This window comes from Hyla sarda, chromosome 9, assembly GCF_029499605.1.
Source record: "Hyla sarda isolate aHylSar1 chromosome 9, aHylSar1.hap1, whole genome shotgun sequence".
NCBI classification, from domain to species: Eukaryota; Metazoa; Chordata; class Amphibia; order Anura; family Hylidae; genus Hyla; species Hyla sarda.
In genome coordinates, this window is record NC_079197.1 from 80147933 (window position 1) to 80164681 (window position 16749).

At 39.8% G+C, this 16749-nt stretch overlaps 1 protein-coding gene across 10 annotated transcripts in view; it reads right to left on the bottom strand.

Moving 5' to 3' along the window:
- FGF16 (fibroblast growth factor 16) overlaps positions 1 to 12648 on the bottom strand; it is an 80923-nt gene extending 68275 nt beyond the window's left edge. The window contains exons 1-3 of one of the 10 annotated variants that reach the window (XM_056538539.1): positions 10510 to 10524; positions 8890 to 9149; positions 7201 to 7728 (exon numbers count right to left, since the gene is read on the bottom strand). In XM_056538539.1, coding sequence (XP_056394514.1) covers positions 7201 to 7474 — 274 coding nt within the window. In that variant the 5' untranslated portion in view covers positions 7475 to 7728; positions 8890 to 9149; positions 10510 to 10524. Of the gene's footprint in view, positions 1 to 7200; positions 7729 to 8835; positions 10219 to 10509; positions 10525 to 11482; positions 11501 to 12378; positions 12502 to 12630 lie in introns of those variants that run through there. The other 9 variants (XM_056538547.1, XM_056538545.1, XM_056538544.1 and 6 more) reach the window with 9 other exon arrangements.
- Between the last annotated feature and the right edge of the window lie 4101 nt (positions 12649 to 16749).

A 16749-nucleotide genomic window follows, 5' to 3' on the forward strand; every position in this document is an offset into this window, starting at 1 on the left:
TTGTAGTTTTGAAACATCTGGAGGTCCACAGGTTGAAGACCACTAGAGATGAGCGAACTTACAGTAAATTCGATTTGTCACGAACTTCTCGGCTCAGCAGTTGATGACTTATCCTGCGTAAATTAGTTCAGCCTTCAGGTGCTCCGGTGGGCTGGAAAAGGTGGATACATTCCTAGGAAAGAGTCTCCCAGGACTGTATCCACCTTTTCCAGCCCACCGGAGCACCAGAAAGGTGAACTAATTTATGCAGGAAAAGTCATCAACTGCCGAGCCGAGAAGTTCATGACGAATGGAATTTACTGTAAGTTCGCTCATCTCTAAAGACCACTGTTCTAGAACTAGACTAACCACTGGATCACATACGAATGGAGCAAACCAATAAATCATGGTTCAGGAGAAATATAGAAAGTTCATTACAGTGGATACACAGAAATCCTGGACCCTGCTCTGTGATTCCAGAAAGGAATCCATGGAGGGCAGGACCTGGGATGAGTTGACTAATCCCAGACATTCCTTAAAATGTTTTTTGTGCACCTGCAGAAAAAAAAGGGAAGTTGGAAAAAAAAAAAAAAAAGCAGCTGACATTTCTAGAAAATGAGCACATTTGTTTAGCATTTCAATTCTACCCAAGCGGAAACTGGAAAGGAGAGATGATTTATATTAATCGTGTAATTAGTTTTGTATGTGGCACTGGCAGTGGGGTTTTCTGGGCTGGTATGCAGGTTGGCAGACAAGGGGTTAACCCTTCCCTTACCAGACCAGGCCCACAAGGCTTCGCAGGACAGTGATGTGAGAACAGACATCTAGAGGAAGGACACCTGTTTCCTCTTGGGTGGGTCACAGACGATGGGAGCATGGGAGAGTGTCACCGCAAATTCTCTTTAATGAAGACACACCTTAAACGTAGGTTAACTGTTTCAACATTGTACAAACAGCAGAACTATCAGGATTATGCCGTACACATGTCCTGGGGGACCATTCCTATTACTTTCCTTAGCAATGTATATCTTAAGAAATGAATGAAATGTGAAACATGAGATTACAGATGTTTTTATAGAACATACGGATAGGGTAATTAGCTTCATAGTGTGTGTACTTCGCAGCAGAATATGTTGGTGTTATATAAGCAACATGACATAGAAATGAGGACTGGACAAAATGATTTCTTTAGGAGCAAGAAAAAGTAACAAGCGAAGTTAATAATAGAAGGGAAGCTCATTTTATCTTCAAATTTATGACAGCTAATGGTGAAAAGAAGGAAAAACGAAAAGATCAATGCTTTACTGCAGCAGGCCGCCCTCAGAGCATTGCCGGTGGAAGGATTTTTTTCTTCATATGCTATAATCCAGTGTTTCCCAACCAGTGTGCATCCAGCTAAACACTGCTATAACCTGATTTGAAATCACAGCTAGAGATGAGCGAACTTATAGTAAATTTGATTCGTCACAAACTTCTCGGCTCGGCGGTTGCTGACTTTAGCCTGCATAAATTAGTTCAGCTTTCAGGTGCTCCGGTGGGCTGGAAAAGGTGGATACAGTCCTGGGAGAGTCTTTCCTAGGACTGTATCCACCTTTTCCAGCCCACCGGAGAACCTGAAAGCTGAACTAATTTATGGAGGATAAGTCATCAACTGCCGAGCCGAGAAGTTCGTGATGAATCAAATTTACTGTAAGTTCGCTCATCTCTAATCAGAGCAAGTCCTATCTGTCCATCCGGCAGATTCCACCTGTACATCAGAATTTACTCAGATTTTCCCACTTAATAAAATATAACTCTTCATAGCTAATTCCTATAGATCCAAATGGTACACTATCTGAGGTCAATTGGCTTTCTATAACAGGCATAGGTGCATGGCAGAGACAGGGAGATTAGATTGGGAGTCACAGTTGAGGCAGACACTGATTTAGCTGTATCATTTGTGTACAGCGCTACAGAATATGTTGGTACAAAGAAACCTAAAATACCTAAGCAGAAAATGACCCGTCCAGAGGGAAAGTTGATGAGTTGCCTAGAGCAACCTATCAGATGGCTTCTTTCATTAAAAAAAAAAAAAGTCTGTGAAAAATGAAAGAAGCAATCTGATTGGTTGCTATGGGCAACTCAGCAACGTTTCCTCTGGACAGGTTTTGGTAAATCTCCCCCATAGTACCTTGCAGTGCAGGGCATGCCCTCTATTCTGCACTAATACTTCAGCTGAATTGGGCAACAAAACAAGGGAGAATTATAGCAATAACTAAATAAACTTCCACTACAGAATGCTGGCATGTTACTGCAATGCCAGGAGTATTTCTTTGTATAGGAACATGCAAGGGGATCTCTCTATAGCAGAACTAGGATCCACCTATATACTACTAAATGCCAGGATATTTCTCTGTATATCAGAACTAGGATCCACCTATATACTACTAAATGCCAGGATATTTCTCTGTATATCAGAACTAGGATCCACCTATATACTACTAAATGCCAGGATATCTCTCTGTATATCAGAACTAGGATCCACCTATATACTACTAAATGCCAGGATATTTCTCTGTATAGGAACATGCAAGGGGATCTCTCTATATCAGAACCAGGATCCACCTATATACTACTAAATGCCAGGATATCTCTCTGTATATCAGAACTAGGATCCACCTATATACTACTAAATGCCAGGATATTTCTCTGTATAAGAACATGTAAGGGGATCTCTCTATATCAGAACCAGGATCCACCTATATACTACTAAATGCCAGGATATTTCTCTGTATAGGAACATGCAAGGGGATCTCTATATCGGAACCAAAATGCCAGGGTATTTCTCTGAACCAGGGATATCCCCCTATATCAGAACATATCAGGAGATTCCTTTATATCAGAATATGCCAGGATATTTCTCTATACCAGAACATGCCATTATATCGCTCTATATCAGAACATGCCAGGATATTCCTCTATATCACCAAATGCCAGGATATTCCTCTATATCACTAAATGCCAGGATATTCCTCTATATCACTAAATGCCAGGATATTCCTCTATATCACTAAATGCCAGGATATTCCTCTATATCACCAAATGCCAGGATATTCCTCTATATCACAAAATGCCAGGATATACCTATATATCACTAAATGCCAGGATATTCCTCTATATCACCAAATGCCAGGATATTCCTCTATATCACTAAATGCCAGGATATTCCTATATATCACCAAATGCCAGGATATACCTCTATATCACTAAATGCCAGGATATTCCTCTATGTCACCAAATGCCAGGATATACTTCTATATCACTAAATGCCAGGATATTCCTCTATATCACTAAATGCCAGGATATTCCTCTATGTCACCAAATGCCAGGATATACCTCTATATCACTAAATGCCAGGATATACCTCTATATCACAAAATGCCAGTATATTCCTCTATATCACTAAATGCCAGGATATTCCTCTATATCACCAAATGCCAGGATATTCCTCTATATCACCAAATGCCAGGATATTCCTCTATATCACTAAATGCCAGGATATACCTCTATATCACCAAATGCCAGGATATACCTCTATATCACTAAATGCCAGGATATACCTCTATATCACTAAATGCCAGGATATTCCTCTATATCACTAAATGCCAGGATATTCCTCTATATCACTAAATGCCAGGATATTCCTCTATATCACCAAATGCCAGGATATTCTTCTATATCACTAAATGCCAGGATATTCCTCTATATCACTAAATGCCAGGATATTCCTCTATATCACTAAATGCCAGGATATACCTCTATATCACTAAATGCCAGGATATTCCTCTATATCACTAAATACCAGGATATACCTCTATATCACTAAATGCCAGGATATACCTCTATATCACAAAATGCCAGGATATTCCTCTATATCACTAAATGCCAGGATATTCCTCTATATCACTAAATGCCAGGATATTCCTCTATATCACTAAATGCCAGGATATACCTCTATATCACTAAATGCCAGGATATTCCTCTATATCACTAAATACCAGGATATACCTCTATATCACTAAATGCCAGGATATACCTCTATATCACAAAATGCCAGGATATTCCTCTATATCACTAAATGCCAGGATATTCCTCTAGACCACCAAATGCCAGGATATACCTCTATATCACTAAATGCCAGGATATTCCTCTATATCACTAAATGCCAGGATATTCCTCTATATCACTAAATGCCAGGATATTCCTCTATATCACCAAATGCCAGGATATACCTCTATATCACTAAATGCCAGGATATTCCTCTATATCACTAAATGCCAGGATATTCCTATATATCACCAAATGCCAGGATATACCTCTATATCACTAAATGCCAGGATATTCCTCTATGTCACCAAATGCCAGGATATACCTCTATATCACTAAATGCCAGGATATTCCTCTATGTCACCAAATGCCAGGATATACTTCTATATCACTAAATGCCAGGATATTCCTCTATATCACTAAATGCCAGGATATTCCTCTATGTCACCAAATGCCAGGATATACCTCTATATCACTAAATGCCAGGATATACCTCTATATCACAAAATGCCAGGATATTCCTCTATATCACTAAATGCCAGGATATTCCTCTATATCACCAAATGCCAGGATATTCCTCTATATCACCAAATGCCAGGATATTCCTCTATATCACTAAATGCCAGGATATACCTCTATATCACCAAATGCCAGGATATACCTCTATATCACTAAATGCCAGGATATACCTCTATATCACTAAATGCCAGGATATTCCTCTATATCACTAAATGCCAGGATATTCCTCTATATCACTAAATGCCAGGATATTCCTCTATATCACCAAATGCCAGGATATTCTTCTATATCACTAAATGCCAGGATATTCCTCTATATCACTAAATGCCAGGATATTCCTCTATATCACTAAATGCCAGGATATACCTCTATATCACTAAATGCCAGGATATTCCTCTATATCACTAAATACCAGGATATACCTCTATATCACTAAATGCCAGGATATACCTCTATATCACAAAATGCCAGGATATTCCTCTATATCACTAAATGCCAGGATATTCCTCTATATCACTAAATGCCAGGATATTCCTCTATATCACTAAATGCCAGGATATACCTCTATATCACTAAATGCCAGGATATTCCTCTATATCACTAAATACCAGGATATACCTCTATATCACTAAATGCCAGGATATACCTCTATATCACAAAATGCCAGGATATTCCTCTATATCACTAAATGCCAGGATATTCCTCTAGACCACCAAATGCCAGGATATACCTCTATATCACTAAATGCCAGGATATTCCTCTATATCACTAAATGCCAGGATATTCCTCTATATCACTAAATGCCAGGATATTCCTCTATATCACCAAATGCCAGGATATACCTCTATATCACTAAATGCCAGGATATTCCTCTATATCACTAAATGCCAGGATATTCCTCTATGTCACCAAATGCCAGGATATACCTCTATATCACTAAATGCCAGGATATACCTCTATATCACCAAATGCCAGGATATTCCTCTATATCACCAAATGCCAGGATATTCTTCTATATCACTAAATGCCAGGATATTCCTCTATATCACTAAATGCCAGGATATTCCTCTATATCACTAAATGCCAGGATATTCCTCTATATCACTTAATGCCAGGATATTCCTCTATATCACCAAATGCCAGGATATTCCTCTATATCACCAAATGCCAGGATATACCTCTATATCACTAAATGCCAGGATATTCCTCTATATCACCAAATGCCAGGATATTCCTCTATATCACTAAATGCCAGGATATTCCTCTATATCACCAAATGCCAGGATATACCTATATATCACTAAATGCCAGGATATACCTCTACATCACCAAATGCCAGGATATACCTCTATATCACTAAATGCCAGGATATTCCTCTATATCACCAAATGCCAGGATATTCCTCTATATCACTAAATGCCAGGATATACCTCTATATCACCAAATGCCAGGATATACCTCTATATCACCAAATGCCAGGATATTCCTCTATATCACTAAATGCCAGGATATTCCTCTATATCACCAAATGCCAGGATATTCCTCTATATCACTAAATGCCAGGATATTCCTCTATATCACCAAATGCCAGGATATTCCTCTATATCACCAAATGCCAGGATATACCTCTAAACTGGAACATGTCTGAATATTCCTCTATGCCAGGAAATGTCTCAAACGCAGTAAGTGCCAGGATATTCATGCCAGAATATCCTTCTACACCAAAACATGCCAGAATATCCTTCTATACCAGAACATGCCAGAATATTCCTCTATACCATTTAATGCCAAGAATTTCCTCTATATCTCTAATTGCCAGGATATTTCTCTGAACTGCAACATACCAGCATATTTCTCTATACTGCGAAATACCAGGATTTTCCTTTACACTAGAGCGCCAGCATGTTTCTCAATACCAGTAGGTGCCACAATATTTCCCTGTATCACCACATGCCAGGACATTCCTTTTTACCAGGATATACCAGGATTTCCTTTTAGACCAGAGAATACCAAGATATTCTTCCATAACAGAAGAGCAGGGTATTTTTCTAAACCACAACACACCCAGAGATTAATATGTACTATAAAGCAAAGTACTAACAGCATAGTTATAAAGCAAACACTAACAAACTTATAAACTAATGAAATGAAGCTGCTGATGAAGCTAGATGGGAATATATATATATATATATATATATATATATATATATATATATATATATGTATGGGGAAAGACCAAAAGTTCTAAAAATATCTAAAAATGTCCCTTCTTGTTATGTTATCTGACACATCAATATTTGTCATGTATTCCTCCCCATAATATATATATATATATATATATATATATATATATATATATATACACACATATACATCATGTTGTAACACTATACAGTTTTCAGTATTACTGACTGCACTAGATGTAGACTGAAAAATCCAAAATATCTAATAAAGAACTTTTAACATTATTAATATTATAATTATTATTATTATATATTATTTTTTATTTTATCAATAACACCAAACCATATATTTCTTTAAGTGCTTATCAATAGTCTGTAAAGATGAAAATCAAATATAATAATAATATTTCTAGAAATGACAGAGGAATCTTACCAAATCTGCTGTGGTCCTGTCTTGTGCCATGTACTGTCCCATTGGGGAAGATCTCTAGGTGAAACCCAGTTCTGCAGTAGAGCTGCCTTCTCCTCAGGATGCCCTTTAGGTGAGCAAAATCAGTGGGTGAACCTCTTTGCAGCCTCCCTTCTATCTGACCCAGTCTTTCATTCAGAAACCCAGGAGAGTCAGCTAAAGGAACATTCCCAAGAGATGAGGAAAATCCATGCAAATCTATATCCAGAGATGCCAAAAAGCCTCCAACTTCAGCCATTGCAAGAGATGACAGGGATGGGCAGAGTGCTGTCAGTTCAAGTCCCTCAGACTTTCTAGGGAAAGCAAGAAGAGAACTTTGTGGATGGTCAGATTCGGAATTTGCTGTTGATGTCCACCAACTTGTCAATGCCTCTAGGCTGCAGCAGCCCCTCTGTGTAGATGAGTCCACGAGTGACCTTGTTCCAGTGGGGAATTGAAGTCTTGTCCCTCTTCATTAATCTCCTCTTGCTTTTCATAGCTGGGTCTGTCTAGCTAAGAGATGAAAACTGCACTTTATATACATAACACACTCCCCTTAACATTGACTTACTGGATATTTAAATACAAGCCACACCTCATTATTATTCCCCCTGGCTAAAGCTTTTTTTTCCCCTCTGATCCATTTAGTTCTTTTTGGAGAAAAAAAAAAGATGTTGCACTCCCTCCTTTATTATAAGAAAGGAAAATGTGCACATGGCAGTGAGGCAGAACAGTTTCTGGCAAGGTCCCTGATGAAATCATGAGTGAGTGTGTGTGAGTGTGTGTGTGACCTGAGTGTTGTACACCAAGCAGTCTGCACTCACATAGGTGTCTGCTCACACAGTGCCAGCAGCTAAGTAGCCCAATAACTGCATAGTGCGGGGCACAGGCTCACTGCAGCTCAATGGGGGGAAAGGAGCTTTTGAAAAATGATACAGCAAAGTTTATGGCTTGATATTTTACAAGCCACTAGAGCAGTGTTTCCCAACCAGGGTGCCTCCAGCTGTTGCAAAACTACAACTCCCAGCAGGGCCTTTCTAGAAGCTTCTGCATAGAAACTGGCTGGGAAGTGTCATGTGGCCAACAATCCATTTATCTTCCACAAAGCATCCAGTAGGCTGGTGTTTCCCAACCAGGGTGCCTCCTGCTGTTGCCAAACTACAACTTCCATGTCTGTGAGTTGTAGTTTTGCAACAGCTAGAGGCACCCTGGTTGGGAAACACTGCACTAGAGAGAAGGGCATATGTATATACATATATACTGTATATGTCAGCTAGTCTGATGTCTGTCCACCTTTTTTTTCATGTTGAGAACAGGTGTTTCCCCAAATCATTTGTTCTCTGTGATACTGTGGCTGGAATTGCAGCTGTCAAGGGAAACTCAAGAAAAAGATTGAGGACAGAAGGGAAACTGATTGATCCTATGGGGTGATGGAACAATTCTGACTCCACTTAAATAATGCACATGCTAAGAAATAGGCTACATAAGTTGGCTCTCATACACTACCTATACACTGCCATGTCTGTCACTGGGGCCTGCATTTCTGCTGGGCACATCCAGGTAGGTAGCATGCTAGTTATAGGTACAGTACATCAGATGAAACGCAATCCACAAACCCACCTATCCATTCAGTGCACACTCAAGCGTTTGCCTGGAGCTAAGCTACAATCTCACCAGTGAGAGTGTGAGACGAGGATGCGGCCACTAGAAGGCGCTGTTGCTTGTCGGTTGGATAGTTCACCTGCAGACGTCTTGAAGGAGCTGCCGTTCTGGAGGAGCTGAACCGCTTCACATGAGAAGGCTTGTCTGCCTTACTCGGCGCTTTCGGGAACTGCTTGGGTCCTGTTGCAGTCAGGTGTCAGCCCCTATGCAAAACTGAGACTGAAGGGCAGGCACACTGGTCTCTAGAGAGGAGTTCCACAACATTCCATAGTCTGGGGAAATGTAATTTACATGCTGAACATAGCATTTCTACACCCACATCCATGAGAAAATACAGGGAGTGAGGAATAGTGCTAGTTGCACTTGTTTAAAATATGACCAGATGCCTGCTTCTTACTGCGAAATCTGCTGAGCCTCAGTTCTCTATTAGCCATAACAGTGTTTACCAACCAGGGTGCCTCCAGCTGTTGCAAAACCTCAAATCCCAGCATGCATCCTGGTTTGGGAAACATTGATCTATAACCTGATCACTGTTCTAAACAATTCAAGTATGAATAAAATCACGTTATTAGGAGCTTCCTGGAAGAAGCATCTCCATTGTCCTAGACTGGGACTGCACACAGACAATGTATAATCCATCTCATCAGGACAAGATGTGAACAGCTCATCAGAAGTTACCATTGTACTTACACAGCCTTTTTTTGTGTACATTTGCCACACGGTTTTTGTAGGTAGCGTGATTTTACAACATTTTGGGACTTTTTCGCTCAAGTTATTTTACTGAAACTCTCAGCCTGTGTTCACACGGGCGATGTCCGCATGGAAAATTTCTGTGCGGACTTTCCCTCGACAGCGGAGCGCCACCAGAACATGTCGACGCAAGGACTACTCGGAGATGTGCCGTCTCATAGACGGCAATGCATTTCCGTGCAGACTCCACAGAAAGATTAGACATGACTTGGACCAGACTTTGAAACTTACTTAGATCTAAGCTATTTAGTTATTTATGAAGAACGTGCACCTTTTAAAAAAAATACATTTGGGATAAGTACACATGACATACGCACTGGTAAACACTGTGAAAAGTAACTTGATGTACACATTGTTACATACAATGGTACCTGGGCTGGTTTTACACTGCAATATTTGGCTCAGTATTTTGCACCAGTATTTGTAAGCCAAAACATGAAGAGGGCCCAAAACATGGAAAAGGTGCAAATCTTTACATTCTGTTTTTTTTTTTCCTCTTTCGGTTCCACCCCTAGTTTTGACTTACAAATATTGATGGAAAATACTGTGCCAAAAACTGCTATAAGAAACCAAACTAAGGAGTTGCAGGTCTTTCTGCTAAATCCGCTGAGCCTCAGTTCTCTATTAGCCATAACAGTGTTTCCAAACCAGGGTGCCTACAGCTGTTGCAAACCTTCAAATCTCAGCATGCCCGGGCAGCCAAGGGCTGTCTGGGCATGCTGGGAATTGTAGTTTTGCCACAGCTGGAGGCACCCATGTTGGGAAACATTGAGCAATTTTGATTTCTGCGAGTTCCTTTCCAATAAAATGGGCAGTCATAGAAATTTCTGCAACAAAACCTGCCCCATGTAACTCCTCCCTTAGGGGGAGATTTATCAAAACCTGTGCAGAGGAAAAGTTGCTGAGTTGCCCATAGCAACCAATCAGATCGCTTCTTTCATTTTAACAAGGCCTCTGCAAAATGAAAGAAGCGAGATGATTGGTTGCTATGGGCAACTGGGCAACTTTTCCTTTGCACAGGTTTTGATAAATCTCCCCCAAAGTGTATGTGTAAATAGCGATCATTAGAAAAGACTCTAAGGATGCGTTCACACGCTATTACTACCAGCGGGTTTCATGCTGCGGGAAACCTGCTGCGAGTTACACTACCATTGATTTGAATGGGTCCACAGACAGTCTGCAATAGTGTCAGATTTGAAACTCGCTGCTAGCTACAAGCCTGTAAACGCACCCTAAAATGGAGTGCTTCCTGTGTTAAAGGTCAGCACATGTATTGTTTGCTCAGCAAATCAGCTGCTGAGGTGAAAGACCACTGTGACCAATGATTGGCTGAGTGGGCAATACATGTGCCCAAACACAAGAAACGTTGTGAAACAGGACTGGCACCTGGAGAATGGTGCCAGCAGACTGAAGAAAATAGGTAGCAGAAAACAACTGTGTGGGAACCTAGCATGATAGATAAAATTTACTTAGAACACAAGGCCTAAGGCAGCGGTCTTCAAACTGTGGCCCTCCAGATGTTGCAAAACTACAACTCCCAGCATGCCCGGACAGCCAACGGCTGTCCGGGCATGCTGGGAATTGTAGTTTTGCAACATCTGGAGGGCCACAGTTTGTAGACCACTGGCCTAAGGGAAGGAACAAACCTTACAGATACTCTTCAGCAATTACAGGAACAAAATTGGGGTTTTCTGGAGGAACTGTGAGAATAGATTCTGTGTTACACTATCAGTGTGTATGAATATTTTCAATTTATTTATTTCTATCTATCAAAAGCTGGTCATTTACCTATATATAACTTCAAACCAAAATTGAATAAATAAAACATATTATGTGCCCCAAAAGTGTGTTCTACCTGCTCATCTAGGAAACCCTCATTTTCTTCCTGTATTTGCTACGTATTGGTAGTACCATGCGGACAATGTCAGTGTTTTACTTGCTGAAATTCCTATTCAATCGCTTTCACATGGCAGTAAATATGATAAAACCTAGAGCAGAAGACAGACAAAAAAGTATACTGGAAATATTGATCCAAAGTGTTGCCGTGTTAAAGTTCCTCACAATACAGAATGACTGCACATGGTCACCTAGTAGCCACTGATCTTTGGGACTGCAGTCAGTCTATTTTCAGGATTAAAGGGGTACTCCGCTGGAAACTGGTGCCAGAAAGTTAAACAGATTTGTAAATGACTTCTATTAAAAAATCTTAATCCTTCTAGTACTTCTAAGCTTCTGTATGCTCCACTGGAAGTTCTTTTCTTTTTGAATTTCCTTTCTGTCTGACCACAGTGCCCTCTGATGACACCTCTGTCCATTTTAGGAACTGTCCAGAGTAGGAGCAAATCCCCATAGCAAACCTATCCTGCTCTGGACAGTTCCTGACATGGACAGAGGTGTCAGCAGAGAGCACTGTGGTCAGATAGAAAGGAAATTCAAAAAGAAAAGAACTTCCTGTGGAGCATACAGCAGCTTAGAAGTACTAGAAGGATTAAGATTTGTTTTAATAGAAGTAATTTACAAATCTGTTTAACTTTCTGTCATCAGTTGATTAAAGTACCCCTTTAATGAGAATCCCAGAAACTGGATTTGCTTTGATCACAGATAACACATTCTATGAGCATGTAACTCAGCATTAAGTAACACGAACTATAAAAACAGTTTCAAAACTAACATTGGACACTGGACATGGCGATTTTATAAAAACTACTCGTTCTGCGGAGATACTGTCATATGGCTGCCCAGGCCACACACCTTGTGCTAGAATCATGTGTGCATTCCTTTTTTCACTTCATATCTTCATAACTTTTTAGTATGGCAGACACACAAAAGTTACATGAAAAAATCATGCACATACGTCTGTTGAGTGACTTAATGCAGTCTGTGGCCTGAGTCAAATGGCAGTTGCCATTGCAGCTGTCATGCAACAAAAGGTCTGTTCCCCAGCCATACTGGGCCACTTACTAATTTCAACCCTGAATATATTTAATAAGATACTAAACTTACAGATACAATACAGTGGTCCTAGAGAATATGCTACGAAAGTCAAGTTGACGCCATTGGATCAATCAGCAATGCTGTAACAACTGTAAAGACATCACAGCAAGGGAAATGAACTGGGTGTCTGGTGTCCCCCTCCCCCATATGTAAATATAGTCCAGGCCTGGGAGAATCTCTGTACTACACTTCTGTGATCACAGGGAACTAGAAAATTGATCACTTTACATTTTAAATAGGCAAAAACAGTAAATAGACTCTCCATTGTGCTGTTTCCTACATGAATGTAACAAAATTAGTCAGATTTGAGGGGAAAAATAAACATCAACATAACAAACACCAAAAAAGTTCTGTCTTGATGAGATAGTACTGGTGACACTGGAGTTTACAAAAAAAAAAAGCAAAACCTGCCAATCCGCAATATCCGGATCAGCTAAGAGGAAAGAGGAAGGGCCCTTACCTGCCTCCTCACCATCTGATCGGTGATCCTCTGCTGCCTTCAGCCTCGGCAGGCTGGAGCAGCAGAGCACCGATAACACTGATCAATGCTATGCTATGGCATAGCACTGAACAGTGTATGCAATTGAAAAAAAGTAAAATGTGTACAAAAAAGTTAGTAAATGTGAATAAGCCCCTCCCTAAATATAGGTTTAAATCACCCTCCTTTTCCCATTTTTTAAAATAAAATAATGTAATAAAAAATGAACATAAACATAAGTGTTATCACCAAGTGCGTAAATGTCCAAAATATTAAAATATAAGGTTAGTTAAACCGCTCGGTCAATGGCATACAGATAAAAAAAAAAAAAGTCCCAAATTGTGCATTTTTGGTCACTTCATACATCATAAAGTCCCATCAAAACAAAAATGGTACCGATAAAAACTACAGACCACAGGGCAAAAAAAAAAATTAGCCCTCAAATAGCCTTATATGCGGAAAAAAATGTTATAGGGGTTAGAAGAGGACAATGACAAGATGGCAAACATATTCATTTTGGTGCAGTAGTAAAAGCTACATAAATATCCTTGTAACCGTATGGACCTGCAGAATAAAGATAAGGTGTTATTTTTAGCGAAAGGTGCACTATGTGGAAATGGAAGCCCCCAAAAGTTACAAAAATTGCGTTTTTTTTATTTTTTATTTTACCCCACTAATAAGTTTTTTTGGGGTTTTGCCACAGATTCTGTTATAAAATAACTTAAGTCATTAGAAAGTACAATTGACACAAAAAGCAAGCATCATATGGGTCTGTAGGTCACTGGTTAAACTTCTGTTTATTTTTTCATGACAACATAAAATGCCACTACATGCCAGTTGTGGAATAACCAATGTTTTTCCAGAATGTTAAGTCCCTTTAATCATAGTCACATTCCTTTACAACACATTTATATAATCTAATCTATAATCTGCAGAAATTGAATATTAGGGTATGCTGACACAACAAAATTTCAGAGTGAAATTACGATTCCGTTCTCTGCAGGCAGAATGCGCTCAGAGACAGCACCTTGGAACATGCTATTTGCGGAATGTTCTCCAGTGTTTTCTGCAAACAATAATTTTACGACATAGAGCCTGATCGAAAGGGGTATGCTCGCCGATCTTATACTATTAACTGCTGAGAATTTAGTCCATGATGTGAGTATTAAACTGTGTCTGTTTTAAATGAAAAACATGTCATAAGAATATAACGATGGTGGGATGGGGGAGGGGGCAGGGAAATATCAAAGGACAAAGTTACTATTGCAAATGCATCAGAAATGCAAAAAAAAAAAAAGGGCTTACATGACTGGTTTCAGACACTTTTTAGACAACCCCTCCCCCACCCCCCTTGTTCGGACAAAATGGCCAGGTCTTAATGCTATGTGCACATGTCGGAATACATGCACTCCGGACACTGTGGGGGCTCCGGTATAATAGGAATGTGCTATCTCAGAGACGGCTATGCATTCTGCGCAGTCTCCGCACAAATAATAATGAACTTGTTCATTCTTTGTGCAAACATGGAAAATGGAATTTCCGTGCCGGAAACATCTGGCACTGAAATTCCACCATTTACACAGTGCAGCAGACTCCAGTTGAATTCAACAGGACTCTGCTGCCATGGAATCTCTGTGCCATATTCCAATGCGGAATCCGGCATGGAAATTCAGAGGTGTGAACATGGCCTAAGATGTGACACCATGCTTCAAAAATGCGCCAGAATTCTACTGCAAGATTCTGGCACAGTTCTTGCCAGCTTATAGTTGATCTAAAACTATATTCACACATTCTTTTTGAAGACATATTTATTTGGTTAATATTTTTCTGCCATATGCAGCTCAAAATTAGGCTAAAATAATGGTGTGTGAACATTGCCTAAGAATGCAATGGAATCATCAAACAGCATTATAGACTGTGGTAAATTTGGTGCATTCTTAGATGTCTGGTCAGAGTTTACATTGTCTAAGAATTAGTAAATCTGGCCTCAAGTCTCAGAAACAAATTTTAACATGAGTCAACAAAAGCTGCATGTAAATGTATGAATTTTACTGCTGTGTATTGAAAATCAATGTCACTAGAAAATTTGAGCAGCTGCTGGAGGATTAGGCTCAAATGTTCACTACATGCAAGGTCCTCATAACTCAGAATTTGGGTTAACAGCATCTGTGAAGTATCTCTGTTTATTACCAAAATCTAGCTTGTACAGGAAATCCGAACTCTTATTCATCCAAGCAACGGTGAGAGGTAAAATTACTTAGTACCAGTAATGAAATGAGCCAGTCACTCAAGGGAGCTCAGTGTGTCATGTCTTTCTCTTGCTGTTCATCCTGATGGTTTTGATGTGGTTACATTTCTCCGAGGAAAATGTCCTGGATTACAGAAAATCTTTGTCCACGTTCATAAGAAGAGTTGATACTGGGAATTTAGCTGGATCAGCCACTTCAAAGTAGAGCCTTACTTCCTTTGGCTATTGAAAGAAGCCTGCATGAACATTTCCAATCCACTTTGAGATGCAAGAAGTCCAGATGTCCAGAACTTAAATCATCATATTGTTTTATATTCTTTCTATTTTTTTTTTATTTTTTAGTAATGCCATTTGACAAGGTAGTGAAGCAGTGGGGTCAGTTAGAGGCTACATTAGTGTTAGTATTTGTGATAATAGAAGTTGTGCCCCAGAGCAATTTCCTCTTCTATCTTCAGTGAATTGCACACTGAAGGCGGGCCCGCCTGGTGAATTTGAATATTCATGGGCGCTGGTCAAGTGAGCACTCAGTAGGCACAAGTGCTCATGTGACCAGCATGCATGAATATTCAAATTCACCTGGCGGGTCTGCCTCCTGTGTGCGATTCACCGAAGAAAGAATTGTTCCTTCAGAGGGACACCTGCGCCGGGCTGAAGGTACGTATCCTAGTCAGAGACCCCACTTTGGTCTCCTGTTCACCCACACTATAACCCAGTGTATTGGGTTTTGTGTGGGTGAACAGGATGACCATTTTCCTTTAACTATCTTATTGTATATAGATCCTATACAACATAACATGATATCCTGTAGGGCGGGATGTGGTGGTTGGTTAAAGCTCTGTTTGCAGCTTCAATGGTTTGAAGTGTCATATGTGATCGTAAATAAGTTATTTTCTGTTCATATGGTTGGGCTATTTGTATTCTGTGAACTTTCTCTGTCTATTTACATCTTAGTGAAACAGATTTCTAGATAGACAGGTAAATTATTACAAAGTTCAATTACAAATAATGCGTACGGCACTGTGGAAATAAGGAGAACTATGCAATCTCTCTGGGAAATGCTTGTTGTAGCTGTGGTGCTTTGGCTAAATTTAGAGTGTCTATAAATTCAACTGAGAAAGATGTAGAATAATAGCCGGCACTCACCAATCTTCTTTTTCTTCTTGCTTTATTAAATACTCACATAAATAGTGGGGTAGGGCACAGACATAGGGGGGTTACAGAGACGACAAAGCTCCGTTTCGTGCAACAGGTGCACTTCCTCCGGCCATCACTCCTTGACTAATAGTACACACTTTATACTAGGTAAGCCTACCTGTTCACCAATCACCTTTCTTCTCACCCTTACATGTGACTATGATGACTAGACTCAGGGATAGAAGGGTGTCAGTGATTCTAAAAACAA